At 34.0% G+C, this 20,867-nt stretch overlaps 2 protein-coding genes across 5 annotated transcripts in view; one reads left to right on the top strand and one right to left on the bottom strand.

Annotated features, from left to right (window-relative positions):
• Positions 1-15,192, top strand: part of LOC136038510 (polypyrimidine tract-binding protein 1-like) — a 35,053-nt gene extending 19,861 nt beyond the window's left edge. For all 4 annotated transcript variants that reach the window (XM_065721604.1, XM_065721605.1, XM_065721606.1 and 1 more), the window contains 4 exons: positions 5,476-5,692; positions 7,706-7,783; positions 9,209-9,272; positions 11,542-15,192. In XM_065721604.1, the coding sequence (XP_065577676.1) occupies positions 5,476-5,692; positions 7,706-7,783; positions 9,209-9,272; positions 11,542-11,610 (428 nt within the window). In that variant the 3' untranslated portion in view covers positions 11,611-15,192. The remainder of the gene's footprint in view (positions 1-5,475; positions 5,693-7,705; positions 7,784-9,208; positions 9,273-11,541) is intronic.
• Positions 15,193-19,776: 4,584 nt separating this feature from the next.
• On the bottom strand, positions 19,777-20,538 carry LOC136038984 (ankyrin-3-like). The gene has a single exon (XM_065722503.1). It carries the CDS (start codon positions 20,536-20,538, stop codon positions 19,777-19,779), a length of 762 nt encoding a protein of 253 aa, XP_065578575.1.
• Positions 20,539-20,867: the final 329 nt, after the last annotated feature.

Below are 20,867 nucleotides of genomic sequence, written 5' to 3'. Positions count from 1 at the left end.
TGTAAATGTGTGTTAGAAATATCCTAGTGAAGTGTAGGAAATATGGTGTACAAAGAAGTGTATTTAGAAATATAATTTTTAAAGTATTTTGATGCATTTACAATGCGAGCAATCCTAAGTCATGCAATGTCCCCTAAGTAGCCCATAGAAAGGCTGTATACCTATTGACTAAGTATATAACGTGTTATGTGTCCATAGCAGGATGTTAAATTTACAATGTCAGTGATTTAAGCAAGAACACTCTGTACAACGTCTTAGTACAACCCCATGATATTTTAAGTGTTGACGTGGCCTATGCCAAATATATATATGTTTGATATTCAAAGTGACGTGGCTCCGGTTAGAGCCCAAGATTTAGTAGAGGATCACTCGTATATAAGCGGTTGATTCGCTCAAACGTCAACTAAACAGCAACCAACAAAGTCTATTGTTTCCTAATTTGTATTATTATTTTCTGTGGGGAAAGGAGAGATAGTTCATCATTAGTATGCTCTAAGACATGTTAATACCTTCTTTACAGCTCGAAGATTTCTTTGTATAGATATTTGGACTGCATCTATCCAACTTTCTTTTAAGATTTAATCCCTTACCGTTTCCGGTTGAGAGAATGGTTTCTCATTGTCATATTGAATAGATATGTAACCCAGACTACTTTGAACTCTCTTTTGAGGGAAGAACAGCTGGTGAGAGTAAATCCAAACTAGGTTGGGGAAGGAAACGCGGGAACTTAGAATGGAGAAACGGTTTTCTTTGGTGTCCAGGTAACCGGGACATATTCTGACGTCATATTTCAAGTTTGTACTAATCCAATTTCATGCAATAATGACTCAGATCAATGTTTTTGTTTGTAGATTACAAGCCGTGAGAACTATTATGCAATTATAATGTTTGGGAGAAATCATTTGATCTGCTGCCAAACAAAAGAAGGAAATAAGAATAAAGCTAATGAATTATCTCACTAGGTTTTTCTCTCTCTCTCTCTCTCTCTCTCTCTCTCCCTCTCTCTCTCTCTCTCTCTCTCTCTCTCTCTCTCTCTCTCTCTCTCTCTCTCCTCTCTCTCTCTCTCTCTCTCTCTCTCTCTCTCTCTTTCTCTCTCTCCTCTCTCTCTCTTTCTCTCTCTCTCTCTCTCTTGTTCATGTTCTGGGGGAGACAGTTGTCAGCGTGTTTGGATTTCCGGGAAAAAAGTCTTTTCCAAATGAAAGTATGCTAAGAAGAATTCTTGAGGCTGAATCGTCCGCAAGAACTTTCACATGGGGGGAAGGGGATTTCCTGCGAGGGTGGAATTGTCCGGGGGCATTTTACGGGTGTCTGTATTTTTCGTGTGAGGAAGTTTCCACGGAGTAGTTTCCCATGAGGGGAGGGAATTTTTCATGGAGGTTGAGCCAGATTTACCGGGATTATTTGAAAAACGGTCAGAAATTAAAAGTTTATTTTTTCAGAAAGCAAGTAGCAACATTAAAACTCAAAACCAACAGAAATTATTCCGTATATGAAGGGGCTACCCCCCTCCTCAATATCTTGCTCTTGACGCTAAAGTTTGACTGTTTTCTTAATTTTTTTTAGAACGGCTTCTGAAACATAAAAGCTATAGCGTAAAGAGCAGGGCATTGAGGAGGGGGAAACCCCTACATTGACGGAATAATTTCTATTCGTTTCGAGTTTTGACGTTGCTCGTTACTTTCAGATAAAACATATATATATATATATATATATATATATATATATATATATATATATATATATATATATATATATATATATATATATATATATATATATATGTATATATATGTATATATATGTATATATATATATATATATATATATATATATATATATATATATATATATATATATATATATATATATATATATATATATATATATATATATATATATATATATATATATATATATATATATATATATATATATATATATATAACTAGAAAGAGGTCAATCAATTTCAGCGAAATCTGAATGTGATTGAAAGCTAAGCAAAAAGGATTCCTGTCTCTTTTTAATACTGGAAATTAAATAAAAAACAAGTTTTTAACTGAAAGTAAGGAGCAATATTAGAACTCAAAACGAACAGAAATTACTCCGTATATGAAAGGGGTTGTTTCCTCCTCAACGCCCCCCTCTTTACGCTAAAGTTTGACTCTTTCTCTCAACTCTAGTTTATAAAACAATAAATAACTTGAGCGTAAAGAGTGGGGCGTTGAGGAGGGAACAGTCCCTTTCATTTACGGAGTAATTTCAGTTCGTTTTAAGTTTTAATGTCGCTCCTTACTTTCAGTTTAAAAAAAATCTTGTTCTTTTTATTTAATTTCTGAACGTTTTTGAATTAATGCATGTTTTGTTTTTGGCTCTCCGCACATGAATAATTAAGACGAAATTTGCATATTTATTTATTTTTTTGGCTAAATGGCTTTCTCATAGTTTTGATCGGACAATTTTGAGAAAAAAAGGATCGCGGGAGTAGGCCTAGTTACCCTCCAATTTTTTTTGGTTATTTAAAAAGTCAGCTAGAACTTCAATTTTTTTACGAATGTTTTTATTAGTAAAAATATACGTAACTTACGAATTAACTTACGTAACGAACTTCTATATTCGTATGTTTTTATTGTTTATATGAGGGGCTTCACCCCCTCGTCAATACCTCGCTCTTTACACTAAAGCTTAAATTTGTCCCAATTCCTTAAGAATGAAATCAGAAAAGAGTGAATCAGGGGGTAGCCCTGAATCACAAAGGCCGTAGAATAAATAGTTGAAAGTAATAAAATTACTTTAGCATAAAGAGTGTGGCATTAGGAGGAAGTGAACCCCTCATATGCGTATTAATTTCTGTTGGTTTTAAGTTTTAATGCTGCTCCTTACTATTAGTTGAAAAAAACTTTCGTATTTATTTTTTCATTGTTTTTTCTTCATGGGAATTTTCTTCCCCATCACAAATTCCTCCATGGAAAGTTCCCTCGCATAGCTCCCTCCTCCAACCATAAAAATCCTCCTGAAAGCGTCTGTACACTTCCCAATAACTATTACTATATGTAAACACTGGTCAAAGTTTGTAACTTGCAGCCCCTCCCACGGGGACTGTGAGGGAAAGAAGGGTACTAGAACTTTTAATTTCCGTTAGAATGATCCCTCTCGCGACATTCGAGGACCACTGGGTCTATAGGATCACCCTTGGGAAAACAAATAAACACGCATCCGTGATCTGTCTTGTGGCAAAAATACAAAATTCCACATTTTGTATATAGGAGCTTGAAACTTCTGCGATAAGATTCTCTGATATGCTGGATCTGATGGTGTGATTTTCGTTAAGATTCTATGACTTTTAAGGGGTGTTTCCCCCTATTTTCTAAAATTGGGCAAGTCTTCTCATGCTCGTAACATTTGATGGGTAAATCTAAACTCGATGAAACTTATATATTTAAAATCAGCATTAAAATACGATTGTTTTGATGTAACTATTGTTATAAAAATTTCGTTTTTTTTAGAGTTTCGATTACTATTGAGCCGGTTCGCTACAGTTCGTTACCAACTGTTTGATTACCTGGAATTTGTTTCTTTGAAAAATAACAGTGGATATTTCCCTTTTTTCTGAAGAATATTTTTTATCTCAGTATTTTACGTGCCTTTCTTCCATTGGGAGCTGTTTTCCCTTTGTTTTTTAAGGAAGAAAATCCGTAAAGAGTTGGCATGATTTCTAGTTTTTTAGAGAAGAGCATGGAAAAATAATACCTGTTTACTTCACTTAATTCAATCTTAATTTTATTACTGAAACCTCTCTCTCTCCCTCTCTCCTCTTTTGCGTCTTCCTGTTTTTTCGTTCTTTCTCCTATATATCCCTCTATTTTGGTGGGAAAGAGCCTTGAATGATTCTGAAAAGGTGTCAAAATATTTCATAATGTTTCCCTGAACTGTATCCTCCTTCTGGTGTGAAGATAAAACATAAACAAGCCGTGTTTTTTTTTATACTTTATTTTCCTGTATAAGGTTCCTTTTACTTTACTATGTAACATTCTCATGCTTTTCCTTTTCCTAAATCGCTTTATTTTAGTACTCACTTAAGGTGTTAGGTTCCAGATAACACAAGGCTGTTGTTTAAAAATTTAGTTGCAATAAAAATATGAATTATGGTTGTAAATTGTCTGGGGCTAGTTTAAACAAGGGAGAGTAGCCATGACAACATTTCTTACTGTTTCGCTAAGTATTCTGCAACAATGAGAAATTTTTGATAAATCATAGGTTGAGAACCAGTTTCAAATAGATATCAGCTTTTAATCCTTTGAACAAGGCAGACGTTGAAATTTAGGGGGAGAAATTAATGTATAAGCCTGCATAAATAATGTCAGAAGTGCGTTGTCATTGTAATATCGACGAAGCAACGGATTAACGAAAAATAGTTTTTAAGGAACCATTTTTGCCAAATCCATAAACTAACAGCTGAAAAATTCATGAAGAAGAAAGTTGTATCTCTTGGTTATAAGGTCTTAGTTACTTTTGGTGTTCTTAACCTTAAAAAAGTGGACTCGGGTCTTATTTTCTACTTGAAGTTTCGATTAGTAATGCTTGTGCCTCAATTCAAACGCTACTTTTCGTATAAGTTTTTTTTTTAATAAGGATGTTCGGATGCAAAGACTAATATCTATTAGCTTTACTGAAACAACGAGAACTTTTATTGTAATTTATTAATTCTGTGGTCTTGGTATCTCAGTAACACTGTAATTTAATGGATATGTGTGAGTAGGTTTTTCGGTCCCTGCGATCAGTCTTGTACCCCGTATCCCTCCTGCTAAAAACTACCATAATATAAAGTAAATGTACCTATCTAAATGGCACCAACATATGCTACGGTCGGGGACAAGCCTTTTTTACTTATATGCTATTAATGTTATGTAAGTAATAAAATTATATAGAGCAAGTTTTTTTAAGTAGTATATTACCGTAACAGTGCTTTAGAACTTTGTAAGCAGACTCAACTTAGTGATCATGTTTAGTATCTTGATTATAGTCAGCTTCATGCCTAAGGTTTCTACTGGTCATGGTTTCTTACGTTTTCCGTCTTTCTGGTCTAAAAATTGTATGTCAAGAAAGTATTCTTGACAGAATACAACTGTCGTAATCAGTTGTTTAGTTATGTCGTCGGTTTCATCCAATAAAAATTAATATTATAATAGTAGTGACCTTTTTCATTTATTGGTGAGGGCTTTTGTACCTTACAAAATGGATCTTGGTGTTTTCAGTGTGAAATTGCCTACCAAATGAAGGAAGAAGGTGTGTATTTTAGGTTTTGAGGGTAGATTGTGGTATGTTTATAGATATTGATATATTAACAACTAAGTATTAGAGTGACTACATTGATGAAGAGATTATGGTTTAGTAAAAAATTTTTGATTGAAGTTGGTCTTCTTGTTATTTTCGAGTACTAATGTTGTTTCCTCAGTTTCTGTAGTATGTTTCTTTCAGCTCAAACACATTTGGACAAAGTTAAACTATTTGGAAAACAAATACGGGTGATGCCATCTAAGCATCAAGGAGTTCAAATGCCCAAAGAGGGGCAACCTGATGCTGGATTGACCAAAGATTATTCTGCCTCTCCTCTTCATCGTTTTAAGAAACCAGGCAGCAAAAACTATCAGAATATCTATGCCCCATCGGCAACACTTCACCTCTCAAATATTCCGTAAGTCTATCTCCTTTTTTTTATTTCCTATTGAGGATATGTAGTATGACTGGTGTACATGAGTTATTTATACAGTAAAATAGGATGTGTCTCAGCGCTGTAAGTTAATTTATGCGATTAATTTTTTATTTTTCTTGATCTAATGCGCGGCTAACAACAATGGCCAATACTTTTGTGTCGCGGTCTGTATAATTAGGAATAACTACATTGACCACATTGGTCAAAAAGTAATACAGTCCAGAAAAAGGCTAATAGGAAGAAAAAGCAATAGAAGAGCCGGAAGAAATAAAAATAAAGCAAGAATCTGACAGGAAAAAGAAGGCAAAAAAGGCAACCGAGGATGTAGAGGACTCAGAAGCATGTGATGGCTGAATGATCGAGCTGCCGACAGTAGGGAGCGGATGGTTATAATGTCAGGCTGCACTTGCGATAGCCAGGGGCCCGAGCCCACTCACCTGGGCCGAATGACCGATCGAACGGAGGAAGGTGACAAAAAGCCGACGAAGTCGTCTTGCTAGTGTGCAAACATAGTGACCTCATAACCTAGGGTTGAATCTAAAGGATTAAAGGCCGGAACGAGTGGAGGGAGGTGGTAAAAATAGATAATTTTTAAGTTTAACGGCTGACATCTCTGTTGCTAGAATGTATGAGTAGAATCAGAATAAGTTGCCCAAAGTTAATTAGCTCTCAAACCAGTAAAGATCAGTACGTATGTGAATTCAATTCAGCATTGACCTCTCTTCTAACCATAGACTTAAGTCATACCTTATACGGCAAGTTCAAGATTCGGGCGTGGAGTCAGAGCTTTTTTTTTTACAAGAGAAGGTCAAACTGTAAAGCAGACGTTTTCAGGCGATTGTTTCATTTTTTTTTCTAGGTTAAGAGACCCTTTTGGATGAGTATGAGGGAAGTCTCCTTCTCCCTCTTTGTCAGTGTCTCGTTTACCCTGCGACGGCTAACTATTGTTGTATAGGACACATTGCATACAGTTACTGATACGTTGAAAGAAAAAGTACTTAGGATCAATTGAAGTAGCTGTTCAAAATCAAATATATTATGAATATATTTGACCTTTTCGAGTTAAATGCAATTCGAATTGCTATTGGCTCTGATATGTTGAGTGGCGAAGCTATTCTTAATTGCTAACTAATGCATAGCTTTTTAATTAAAAAAAAAATGAAAACTTAACACTTAAGTAAAAAGACTTGTTCCAAATAAATAGGTCAAGGTAAACAGTTCTATAAACAAAGAGTCCTTGAACAACTGTGTCTTCTCTTTTTGGCTTTCTTGTTGATTCAATGCTGTGTCTGAACAGATTCTTGTGGATCATCACAATTCCTTCATAAACATTGTCGGAGTTATTTATCGCTTGTGGGGAGATTAAGACCAATGAAGTCATTTCACAAAAATTTAGAGTGTGGTTCTATTTCTTTTTCAAATCTTTTCTTTTTTCTTTTTTTTTTTTAAATACTGGTGAGGGCATTGGTACTAACGTGTTGTAGTGACCAAGCCCAAGAAGTGAAGTTAAATTAATTCTAATGAAGTTTACCTAGATATGATGAAAATATAGTACTTTCGTAGCAAAATTATGAAAACTACAACAGAGAATTACGAAAAGTAGGCCGCCCAGAACGCATTATGTTAAATACCGAACCCAACCAGCTCTATATATTAAATGTTTAAACAGAATATGCTTGCATACTAGTTTATTTCACTGAGACTAAGCTAATTATCTCCGAATGCAGAAAGATAAACCGGTTTTACTCAGATCAAGAACAACAGTGTTGTTCCAATGCATTTTTAAAAAGAGATCCCCAAAAATGGTATTTTCCAAATTTGGACACGGGGGTGGGGTCGAAAATCTTCGGTGCCCCCTACCCCCCAGTTGATGCCACTGATTAATATGGGACTGTTGAACTTGAAACAGTGTTTATTTAGTGTTCATGTTCGGAATGTGAAAATGGAACTTCATTATTTTTTCCATTTGTTAATATTTTTTCTTTCTTATTGTAGACCGACAGTCGGCGAAGAAGAAATTAAAGCAGCATTTGCTGAAGCCGGTTTCGACGTAAAAGCCTTCAAATTCTTTCCGTGAGTTTTATTTGTCTATTTTTCTTATTAAGTAATCAGGGAAACATTGCTTTTGTAAACAAACTTACATCTGAAATAGGGTTATTGTCGTCATAATCTAATGCTGCGTTCCAAATGCAAAAGCTTATATTTCGAAGTCCTTCAACATTAGTTGCTGATGCCTTCGATTGGTGTTCAGAATTGAATTCTTGAATGAATGAATCAGTTTTTAAAAATATTCGTTGAAGTTTTTGTCAAATAATTTTAATCGCTATTTCTATTGAACTTTTTAAAAGATAGTAATTTCAACAAAAATTGTGTAAACACTAAAAAAAAAAAGAAAAAAAAATGTTACTGATGATTAAGTTTTGTAAAGATCAGGATATTTACGATGACAAGGATCAGGATACAGGATATTTAAGATAACTTATGAAAAGTTATCTTATTATAAATCAAAATCTTAGTTTTGTTTTACTTTGTTTTTTTTGCATGAAAAATGATGTGAAAATAATGCACAAATGTTTTCTTATTGGATGGATCTTTTGATTTTGAGCTATGCCTTTTTGGGATCAGAAAAGGTCTGATTATCCAAGTACAATTTTAGGTTTTCCAATATGGACCCCTTATTTTTGTTTTAGATCAGATTGATAAATGTTAAATAAGCTTAGGGTTTATTGAATGCCCCAGGCTTCTACCTAACCAGACTGCCATTGGTTGTGAAGAAAATGTTCCTTGGTTGTTTATATATTTAATGAAAATAGAGTTAGCCATGGGAAAAATCCAGTTCTGAAGAAGTAAATGGCACACATGCGCTTTTTACTGTTGAAAATATACGAAGTACTTTGACCAAGTGTAAAACAGTGAATAAAACTGGAAGTTATTAAGTAAATAGCAATACTACTGATATACATATGTGGTGTCTTATGAAGACTTGTTAATTGCTATGCCTGTAATAAATCCAGCCTAATTTACATGTAAGTTGAATACTTCGATGCTACTCTTGATAAAAAAAAAGGTTTCCCAGGAAAGGCGGGTGCCTCAAAATACAGTTGTCCTTGATTACATTTTTATTTTCCAAACTAACATTTTATTTTATTTGCTCTACAAAAGTTTACTTCCTTATAAGATTTTCTTGGTTTGAGAGACACGTGCAGAAAAACCTGTGGCTGAGGTTTTGTTTTGAAGTTAAAGAGAATTGCAGGTATTACTTAGATCAAACACTATATTCTGTTAGCATAATACGTGCGCCTTCTTGTCTGTGCTTTGTAGGTTCCAATATATGTGTATATGCCATTTTAAAATATGTTAAGCTGTGATAGAAACATTGCCGTCTAAACTGACTTTATGAGTCACTACTAATAAAGTATCCGTGACTAAGATGTTAATTCGTCTTTTTCCTTTCGCTTTGTGCATTATTGACATCTTGTTGTTTTTTTTTTATTCCAGGAAAGATCATAAGATGGCTCTCATTCAGTTAGACTCAGTTGATGAGGCGATCGTAGCCTTGATTGTAAGTTGTCATCTTTTTAATAGGATTTCTGTAGAAACACTGCAAACTTACCTAATATTGATAGTAAACATGTAAACCCTGTAACATGTTAAAAGCCATTTTTAGATTTATTTAAGCACTTTAAATAACACTCCAGATCATGTTGTAAAATTTCTTATATTAAGGGTAGAGGTGTGTACAATCTTTGAGTAATCTGATAAAGATTTTAGGGGAAAAGCTGCTTTGGGATTTTAAATCTTGATATTCGAACAGCCAAAATAATTTAACCAGCTTCACCACTGGTAGTAATTCTGTTATGTCAAGATAACGAACAGTTGAAAATGTAAATTTTATAAAATGTTGAAAAAAAATTACAGGGGTCTATTTTACATTAGTGGAATGATCTTGAGATCTTCGCTCCAAATAGAGATCACTGGGATCGAATTGAATGTATACTCTTTAAAATAATTGTTACGCTGAATTATACATATATATATATATATATATTATATATATATATAGATATATTTATATATGTCTGGCTAGTATATGACAAATGAGGCTAGTATCTGGCTTCGTATTAAATCAGGAGTTCAGCAGGATTGTATTCTATCATCCTTTATATGGATGGTTTTGATAGACTTTGTCCTAAAGAGTACAGCAGAGGCAATGGGAGAACGTGGAATCGAATTGGGAAGTAAAAATTTCTAGGCTTAGAGAATGCTGATGATGTAAACATCCTAGATGAAAATGCTAGCAAAATAAATGAAATACGTTTTGCGAGTTCAGGGTACAAGAAAAGGGTTTGTAAATTACTGTCAAGAAGAATAAGTTGCTAAGACTAGGAAAAAGTGAAGGTGAAGAGTTGATGTTATATAACGATCGATCAACTGGACAGCTTCACTTTACTCAGGTATTATTATTAGTTAAGATGGTGGGTGCAGTTAAGATATTGAAAGTAGAATAGTCAAGGCCCAGTGAGTGTTTTACAGTTGAAAAAAATTTGAAGAATATGATTAAAAGCTACAGTAATAATAGTAGTCAGGTATGGTTTTGAAGCATGGGTGCTGCGAAAAGCGGAGGAGGATTTGTTAGATATTTTCCAGAGAAATTCCCTGCGGACTGTTTTGGGGGCCTGACTGACTGACCGTATTTCAAACAGTAAGTTGTGCGAAAAATTTAGTTGTAGCTGTGCGAAAATTGTTCTTCAATCCCGCTTTCTATGGCTATAATGAGAGAAAGGATGAGATTGCTTGGACACGTTCTGCAGATGAAGGATGATAGATTACCAAAGAGTGTCCTTGTCGGCCAACTGTCCAGGACCAAACGAAAAGCAGGTTGTCACTGAATGTGGTGGGAGGATGTCGTAAGGAAAGCTTTATGGGAAATGGGAACTTCTTAGGAGGGTGTAAAGAGGGAGGCTTTGAGTAGATTGGGACGGAGGAGGACTTTTTAGTTTGGTATTAGCTTAAAATCGTAGGACTCCATGCACTTTAGTCTCTTTTTATATGTCGATAAGAGCAAGAACAGATGAAGTACAGGAAATTACATAGAATATTTCAGATATGGGGGGGGGGATTCGTCTCCCTTGTTGTCTACGTAGCTTTGTGCAGCACTGCTATTAGTTTAGGCGAAAAGTTTTTTTTGAAACCTCCCTCCCAAAAAAAAAACGGCCTGGAAAACGCTACCATACTCTAGAGTCAATCAAGCAACAGACTAAATTGGAATATTAGTTATTTCCCTTTTTTAGTAAGATTTCAAAGTAATTTTGTGCCTGAAGTTTGAGTTTTTCTTTTGTAGTATAATTTAATAATAATAAATTTTATTAAAATATATATAATTTCATTGTATCTTTAACCCCAAAATTGAATTTCAATGTCGGTGATTATAGAAAAGGTCTAAATATGTAGCAATAAAAAAAATTTCAATTTCCCTCGAAATCGCTACAGCAAAAAAACGCTATTGGAGAGAATAATGAATTTCTAGAACTAATGGTAAGATCAGGTAAAATGGTAACTTAGTATAATCTTGGCTTTGTAAATAATTGAGCGCATAGAGTCGTTCGTTGGCGCAGCCATCCAAGAGTACCATGATTCATTGGAGTTCCAAAATTTATTTTCGTTTATGAAATTTCTCATTTTCATCCCAAATATGCAAACATTACCGCGTTCGTTCAGGCTCCTTACTCACATGTCTGATACCATTAGTGTTTTGTAATTTTCTTTTAAGTCTGTAATTAAATGTAATTATTTTTCTTTTCTATATTTGATTCTTTCCTTTTTTCTTTCAGAAAATGCACAACTTCCAGTTGAGTGATGCCAGCCATCTTCGTGTTTCCTTTTCTAAATCAACGATTTAATGCTAATCTTGAAACAAATTTGTGTAATTATCGCGTTTGGTGACGATAAAAAAGGAACAATTAAAGAGTCGAACAAAGCGTCGAAAACATTCGGCAGAAAAATTAATGAAATTTGAATCAGTGCGTCTCTTGAACTCCGTTTCGTCTGAGATGAAACTATATTTTTGCATTTTTTCATTGTTTTTGTGTACCTTTAGGTGTTTTCAGAGGAAGGTATTTTTGATTACCTGTGTTTAGAATTAGTAATGTATAAATTTTTTTTAATGAAGTAATTATTTGTTTCAGTTCTTAATTGATTTTATTTAAGGAATCTGATTTCTTAACTATAGTCAATGAGAATCGGCAGTCTTGTGCAAGGTCGCATAGAAGGGAAGATAAACCAAACATATTTATTACATCTGCACCCAACCCGGGGTATAAAAGAGAATATTGCGGTGCCACTTGTCTTCAGTGTTTTGATATTATTATAAGATTTTATTAGTCCATTGGCTTACTTCTTGCCTAGAAAAACTATATCCCGAAAAGAAATATCGAAATTACGAAGAAAATTAAAAAGTCCTTGTTAAATAGGACTAGTGGCCACTTGCTAGAATGAAGATTTGCTGAGATTGGTGGAAAGGTCTTGTGTTCTCCTCTTGATCTTTTTAAACTTAAGATGGCAGTCGGGAATCTAGTTGATCTTATCTTTACTAGAAAGCGTACCAAGAAGCATTTAATGTATAAATAAAATATAATCTTGGTTTATATGATCATGGCTTTGTTAAAGCCCTGATCACCAACCAAAAAACGGTCTTATTGAGGCACATGTTTTATGCTTAATATTTCGTTCATAGAGTAAGAGGGGAGGCAAGGATAGTGTAACTTCTATAAACATGACCGTTCTCATTCGCTCTAGCATTAGAGCTATAAGTATATTTGAAAGAAAAAAGTTAAATAATTCTAGCATATTTAAACTGTTTTATCCCGCTTTTCCAAACCTTTATTAGGACAAGTATTGCTGGATTATAAATATAAGAGTAATTTTACAACGTATTTCTCTAAATCTTGATGGAAAAAAGAAGAAAAATTAATGAGAAAAGCTGTGTCATAAAAGTAAAATAGAGTCACAAAAATTGTTCCAGTTTCATTTCAGAATAAAGCTTGATGTTAGAATGGGTGAACAATTATCCGAGCCAATTTTCTCACAATTTTTTCGATTAAGAAGCATTATTGTGCTTCTGTGAGTTCTAATACGTCTGTATACATAAACTTTATACAAGTCCTTAAGACGTGGCTATGATTAGAAGCTTAAAAGTATTTACTAGCTTAAAGGCTTCGTGCCACAATTTTACATACTAAATTAAAAATTGAGCCACATTGTTTTTTTTTTTTTGTTTTTTATTCTGTAATTATCAAGAAAGGAATGATTTTGTTAAAGATTTAATATTTTGTTCTTTTGATCTTGTAAGATTATGAACATTTAAGATATTTGAGTCTTGGACAGAAGGATGTGTCTGGATTGGCCCTTGTAAAAGGTACCTGAATTCCAACCTAACCTGAAAATGTTCTATTTGACATGCCGTTTCTCTTTTGACTATAGTCGAGTCTATGTAAATCAACCTCTATATTTTGTATTTTTCTCTAATCATCCACCTTTATTTAGTTTATTAACATGGAGCTGACTGAGTCGTATCCATTCAGTATGTTCCAAAGAAGTGTGGCCGTGGGTTCAGATGTCATAACATGTTATCTTTCGTCCGTCCTGAAAAAAGATACCGTAAAATCCAAGGAAAAGTGGATGTCATTCGGCGTCAAGATATGTGAAAAAGAGGAGGACATAACTCCTTTGAGTTTGATTAAAATTTTGGAGGGGGGATCAGTGCAAGAAATTGACAAGACCAGCTTGAAGAGCGAAGACGACATAACAGACGATCGATGGCTAGTCATGATGATTTTCGGCTTGTACCGAATAAGTATATCACCAACGTTGGGAAATTACAGGGATACTCTTAGTTTAAGATTGAAATCTTTGGGATCCTCTATCACACACAAATGGAAAGTTCCCAACCCAAACGTTGCTCTAGGATGGGAAAGAGACAGTTCATTTTTGTCACTAGCAGCTGCGTGCGACATGTTCTGGAACAAACACCCTGAATCCTCATTTGCACTCTCCAGATTTGGTACCATCATTACCAGATCAAAGGATTCCTCCATAATTTCCTCAATAATTCATATGACAAATGTGGCCAATATGAACTTAGATGACTTGATGGACTGGATTTTTGACAAAACAATGGGGGATGAGTTCAGGAAAATCTTTAAACCTGACGAAGAATTGGATTATGAATTCTCTTATGTCCATTACATTTCCGCTCTGAGATTAGCTCTCAAATCTCCGTATTCTGCAACCGAGTCACCTATGCTGCATATCTGGATCCACATGACTTGTGCTTTGTTGGGCTCTACAAGATCCATCTGTGCAAGAATTCCCGAAGAAGTGGGCTTACCAAAGATACGAATTTTCGCAACTTTGGTTGCATTCTCGAGAAGAGAGACCGTTCTCAAACCGAAAAACAAAGGAAAGAACACAGCTGACTCAGCATCCGGTATTGAAGAGACTTCTGGAGAGTACTGGTATATGAAATTCATCTCAAACGGCAGCAAGCTAACTACGGAGCAAACAGATTTCTACAATGAAAGAGCTGAGGCCATGAAAACCGGAGTTAGAGAAAGGACAATTGGAGAGTGGATTAGCAAAAACAAATTCTGACTCGAATGTGAGACAAAGGTTTAAAAGGAAGTGCAGTTCATTTGTAGCAATGTTTGTAAGTCCTGTATGAAAAAAAGTTACATTAACTTAATGGTTTTTAGGTTGATACTTTAATCCAATTTTTTTTTTGAACATCCAATGCATAATTTGTCGAAAAGTAATACATTTTGTATCATAGCCTTTCAATCATTATGCCTTGGAATATTTTCAATTTGGAAATAGAGTAGTAAAATTACAGGAGACGACCTCTTAGACCTCTTGCACATAAGAAAAGAAAAAAACGAGTTTTTTCGTGCTTGTTGGAGGTCTATATTTTTTTTTGTTATGAAAGATCTACTTTTACCGTAAAAGAAATTAATTTATTATTAACCGACTGTTTAAAAGTAATAGTAGTTAGATTAGATTTGAACAGTCTAATTCATGGTCATTTGGAATACTTAATATTGGCCCTTGGCCTGAAGTCTGGTTTATTTCAGATTTTAATAGGTGTCGAGTCATAAATGTCAATCGATATTCTTGGCTGCTATTTCCATGAATATCTTCGATGTGTATTAAATACCGTTTTAGGGTTTCGGGGAGTGTTAGATTAGCCAAAGTGTAGTGAATTACTGTTTTTCCCATCACTAAACGTATGTTTTTTCTACACAACTCCTTTAAACTTGGGTTATTTGGAGTAATACGAACTTTTTTGAAAATCAGTTGTTTATGGAAGCATAGCGGATTTCTGCAGTTTATTATTTTTTCATATATTTGAATATCTTTCCCTTTTACTAATTTTGACCCAATGTTTTCATCTATTGTATAAAACTTACTAATTAAACGTTTTAATTCTTCGTACTGTTCTACATATAAGTAATGAATCGAGTTATTAATCCAGTAATAATTGTGTATATTATTATTTTCGTAGATTTTAAAGAGAAGATTTTTGTCAAATATCCTATAATCTACCTCCATTAGCATTGCTAAGAATTTTAAAGGCCAAGGCAACTCGAAATTTTCTTATGCAAGTGGTAACCACAAATTTGCACATATTAGAGACGCAATTAACGGATATTTCTTTGAGGGAATTGAACAAAGAAGTACTGCAAAATTTTAGAGGGTAAATCTATGCCTGTATCCATAGTCTTTTCTCATTACCTCTGGCGAAAAAGTACCTATTAGCAATATAACCATTATTTCAATTATCAATTATCACTAGGGATAATCAGAACGCGCAGTAAGGAACGAAGAATATCGTAACGCAAGTTTCTTACTGCATTTTTTATAGCTGATTCTAAGATTTTTTCGTTTGCCTCATGACTTCTATTTGAAAGATCTGGTAAGCTCTGTGTTTTATTTGGCAGCCAAAAGTCTCGTCTTGTGGGTGCTTGGTTTTGGACCAATTCCAAAGTTCTTAAAACATTAGGATCTGTATTGTATAAGTTTGTTTTATACATTTCCCCTGGTTAGTATAAGCGGTTAGTTGAGTAGATTTTTACCTGATTTGGTTTCCTTCTGGTTACGGATCTAAAAATAATATTTTGTACTTTAGAATTTAAATTTTTTTTGGAAGGCAACACGTTTTTATATGCGTCTTTTTTGATTGTTTAGATTTTTTTCGTTTTAAGAAAATTTTATCCCCCTTTAAGGCATATTCTTGTGCGCTCGGGTCGTATAAAAACTTTGCGTAATGCCGGATTTTCTCTAATGGATAATGTACCCCTTCGTATTTAATACAATTTATATTTTCTTCGATTTTATAGCATATTTTCGGGTTTTTACATTTATCAATTAAAAGGAGGTCTGTTTGGGTTGGGCCTTTGCAAAACCATTAGCAGATATTAATTTTTTTCTGTAATTTTCTTATTGTTAATTGTAAACTTGTCAAGTTCTTCCCTTTTTTGCTTTTGTTCGAGTATTTGTTTTTTACTTCTCCTCTTGCGGGTCGATATTTTGGGCTGTTTGCTAACTTTAGCCCAAATTTATACGTGTGAGGTTTAAATTTCGTTAAATCATAATTTAGGTACCAGCTTTCTGCGAATACTTCTTTGCCATTTTCGTCTTGAACTAACATTGCGGCCGAATAGATTATATTTTCTTTAGCATGAATAATTGAAACAAATTCTGTGTCTATAATTGCTTTGGCCATTATTACGGAGGAAATTAGATAATTAATTAATAAAGCTGGTATTAGTAACTAAGAAAATTGATATTGAGAAAGTATTTAAGCGCGACCTTAATATAGCGGGGGGGATTGGATGGGATTTTTAGGAAATTTTCAGTGTGAATAATAAGTTGTTTTTACTTTGTCGGGTAAATTATCCGACAATAATTTCAAAAGGTCTTATATTCGGGTAGAATTACGAGTCTTGATCTTACTTGAACAAAGTAGATTCGATTCCAAATGTAAATGCCTGTTAGGTATCGCAAGTTATAGCTTCATTAAAGACGTTTTTAGTTAAAAGTTAATTTGTCTGATGTCACTAAATTTATTCAATAGCAAGAAACGAATCAAGAATATGCCAAAAAGGAGTGTGGGAACGATAATTGAAAAGTATTGCAAAGTAAATTGGACAAATTTGGCTTTGACCACGATTCGGACGCTTGTTGTCACTGGACTATTTGTAATTTATTAATAATTTTTGATTTTGTTTAAGGCTACTAATGAGTTTTAATTGACTATTGTTTGATGGTTATCTCTATAAGCCTTTATGTTTTGCAATATTTTAATTTTTACGTTAGATAAGAGGACAGCGATTCCTGTAGGGTAAGTGTTAGTTATACTTGTGTTAATAAGCTTTTCCGTTAAGGAATTATTATTGCGGTAGACTATGTTAACAAAATAGTAGCACCTTTTTTGATTATTCTTGTTTTAAAAAATAATTCGGGACCTACTTACAAAATTGAGCGCTTTTTGATAAAGCAGGCCAATTTTTCAATTTTTGATTAAGCAGATTTCCTGAAAAGTATTTTCTTTAGGGATATTTTCAAAGGGGTGGAATTATCTGGAGGATTTTTCTATAGAATGAGGGGATTTTCCGCGAGAGAAATTACCCTTGAGAGAATTTTCTGTGGATGAAATTCTTCATGGCAGAATTTTCTGGGAGGGGGACTTTCGAATGGGTTCGTTCCATTTGGGGGATGCTGGGAAATAAATTCCACGTAGGATAGATATCCGCCATAATAAGGAAAATGATCAGAAACTATATAAAAAAAAGTCTATTTTCGAATAAAAGTAGGCTAAGGAGAATTTTTCCAGGTGAAATTTTTCAAAGGAAATTTTCCGGAAGGATTTTTTTTTAGCAAAAAGCGAATTGTCTCTGGGGGGGGGGGATTTTTACAAATGAGAATCTTTCCATAGGAGAATCCCTGGGAGACTTTTCCATGGAATGGGAGGCGTATTTACATTTTAAACAATTTAATAAAATCGAAAGAGCCTCAATTTTTTTTTCTCTTTATAGATTTATTCTCTATAAAGAATTTTTTTTCAGCAAAAAGCGAATTGTCTCTTGGGGGGATTTTACAAATGAGAATCTTTCCATGGGAGAATCCCTGGGAGACCTTTCCATGGAATGGGAGGCGTATTTACATTTTAAACAATTTAATAAAATCGAAAGAGCCTCAATTCTTTTGAATACTTATTATTCTCTTTTTTATTTTTTTTTCTATTTTTTGTTTTTCAGTTTTTTTTCTTTTTTAGTTTTTTTTTTTTACACAAATGACGACCGGGACACAGGGAATATAAATGACAACCAAGACACAGGGACACAACTACAACGCGACGCCGGGGTTACAGGGGGATATATAAATGACGACGGGGACACAGGGAATGTTCGATTAGCAACCACCATCAACAAAGCTCAAGGCCAATCGTTACAAAAATGTGGTATAGATCTGAATACGGATTGTTTTCCCATGTACAATTATTATGTTTTGGTAAACCTGACAATCTATTTGTATGGACAGACAATGTGACAGCAAAGAATGTTGTATATTCGCAAGTTTTACGTAGTTAAAAATACAACTACAATGGCGTGTAACTAATATGGCACGTAACGACTTACGCGCGGGGGGGGGCTGGGGGAGTGCGATTCGCAAGTTTTACGTTGTTAAAAACACAACTACAATGGCGCGTAACGACTTACGCGCGGGGGGGGGGGAGCGCCCCCACTAACTAGGTGTTGGGATGGCTCGAAGCGCCATCCCAACAGCAGGTTTATATATATATATATATATATATATATATATATATATAGAAGATATAGATAGATGTTCTATTGAGAAATGTTTGAATGTTTAAAATTAACTTTCCATAAAGAGCACTTAATTGAGAACAAACTGAATAACTTTGTAGAGTCAGTATATTAATTTGTAACTTTCTAGAAATTATAAGGGAGAATATCAATTGGTTAAAATAGTAATATTCACACTCTACTACTATTACTATTACTTACTACTACTGCTACTAGTAGTACTATTGCCCCTCTTCAAGCTAAAACTACTGCTTATGCAGTGATTGCTACCAAGACTGATTTTAAATGATACAGAATATTAAAATGATACTACTTCAGTAATTCACCGCTATTACTGCTCTTACTGCTCCTACTATTACCGCGACTAATTGTGATTATAATAAATGCCTATGCCTATAAAAATTAGGCATGGGGTTGTCTGCTCTACTCATGTGAATTTTTTTTTTTTTTTTTTTTTTTTTTTTAGGGTAACTCCGTTATACAAAATTCAACATCTTATACTTCATGAAGGCCTTTGCACAAAATTTATTCTCAAAATTCAAATCAAGGTTTACACCAAAACATTTTAATGCAACATACGTTTTAGTTGCATTTTAATGCAACTAGACGGAAGTTGAGCTAATTCTTCAAGAGAAGTTTTTTTTAGTTTTAAAACATCAGAACGGTATTCTTTTTCTCCAAAAAATAAAAATTGCACTAGAGATTCTGGTATTTTTTTTCTTCTGCCGAATAGACATGATAATAAACCAATATCTTTCCTGATTCTCATTCCACATATGTCTTTTAATGTTTGATGTAGTGGCAAATGATTGCCGTAGTTTGCCATAGTGGTAATTTTAGGTAGACACGAAGCCATAATTAAGAAAGCTCGCTTTAATAATGGACTGCTTTCATATTTCATGGAAAATTGAAATTCTTCGTCAAGAAAATCTTTCAAATTGGTAACAATTTCTGAATATGGCGTATCTGGAGAAGAATCTCGGCGTAGAAGGTCTCTTTCCCAACAATCTCTTACTACAGTGGCTAACTTGTCTGAATCCGTCCCATTTAACAACAAATATCTTATAAAATCAAATTTACGAGCCTCTGTTGCAACAGTTAATAATTCACTTCCAAAAAAGGTACAGCAGTCTATTTTTATTTCCTCACCAAATTGTGGATTTGCTCCATTTTCCAAAAGCATGGTCACCAGTGAGATATTTTTTTTAAAGCGATATCTAACGGTGTTTCTTTTTCACGATTCAGAGTATTTAAATCTGCACCATACTTGATAAGCATGTCAACAAGTTCAGTTTGATAATCATGTTCGTTTAAAACAGTAAAGTGTAGACAGTAATCACAGTTGGGATTTTTCCCTTTCTTCAAATATTCTTTGACCTCCTTTAATTTTTGGGGAAACATTGAGGCTTTTACAGCCTCAAGAAAAAGTTTATCTTGGTCGGTATGGAACACAGGTAAATTAGCTATGGTTGGTAATTCACACAAGTCACTGGTTTTGCGTTTCTTAGCAGCAGATAAAGCTGGTTCATTGTTGTCCAAATTGCAGGATAAACTTGCACCATTATGCAGAATATATTGCATTAAGTGAAAATTCTTTTGGTTTATAGCAATGTCTACAAGTCTTTTATTGGGTTTGCACAGTCTTGGATTTGCCCCACGTTCTAGAAGATATTCGACTAAACTTTTTTTTCCTGTTTTCACTGCAATATATAACGGAGTTTCATCGGCCTCATTAAAAGTATGAATTTCGACTCCATTCTTTATCAGTAAGTCGCAAATGTCGCGACTTCCAAACCGAACAGCATTGTGCAAATACAGACAACTTTTGGGACTTGCTCCTTTTTCCAAAAGGTATTTTACCAAATACCATTGATTTTTTTTTACAGCCTTGAGAAGATCAGAATCTAAAGGATTGTCACTTCCGTAGATTTTTTCTTGTTGTTTCATCATAGGAAGTAATTTTTTAAACTGAGCAAAGTACTAGAAACGGCTATTTTATTTTATTTTATTATAAAATTGTAAAATTACTCCACAATTACAGAATAAATTTTTCCCCCGGGGCAAGTTTTGTCCAAGATTTCATGGTCTACCAAAATTACATAAGCAAGGACTTCTTTTAACGCCCATCGTAGCTAGTACGACAGCCCCGCTTCCAATATTGGAAAATAGTTCAAATATCTCAAAAAATATAATTATCAATGGTTTTAACATCGTTTCTATGCATTGTGTTGGGGTTTCTATGCACTGCATAAGCAATAGTTTTAGCTTTAAGAGGG

Source organism: Artemia franciscana, chromosome 18 (genome assembly GCF_032884065.1).
Source record: "Artemia franciscana chromosome 18, ASM3288406v1, whole genome shotgun sequence".
In the NCBI taxonomy this organism is placed as follows: domain Eukaryota; kingdom Metazoa; phylum Arthropoda; class Branchiopoda; order Anostraca; family Artemiidae; genus Artemia; species Artemia franciscana.
Note: the sequence above shows the minus strand (reverse complement) of the source record. Positions and strands in the feature narration are given on the sequence as shown.

What these genes read in the sequence shown, in the direction of transcription:
- LOC136038984 (XM_065722503.1), bottom strand. Translation starts at nt 20,538, where the DNA reads ATGAAACAACAAGAAAAAATCTACGGAAGTGACAATCCTTTAGATTCT.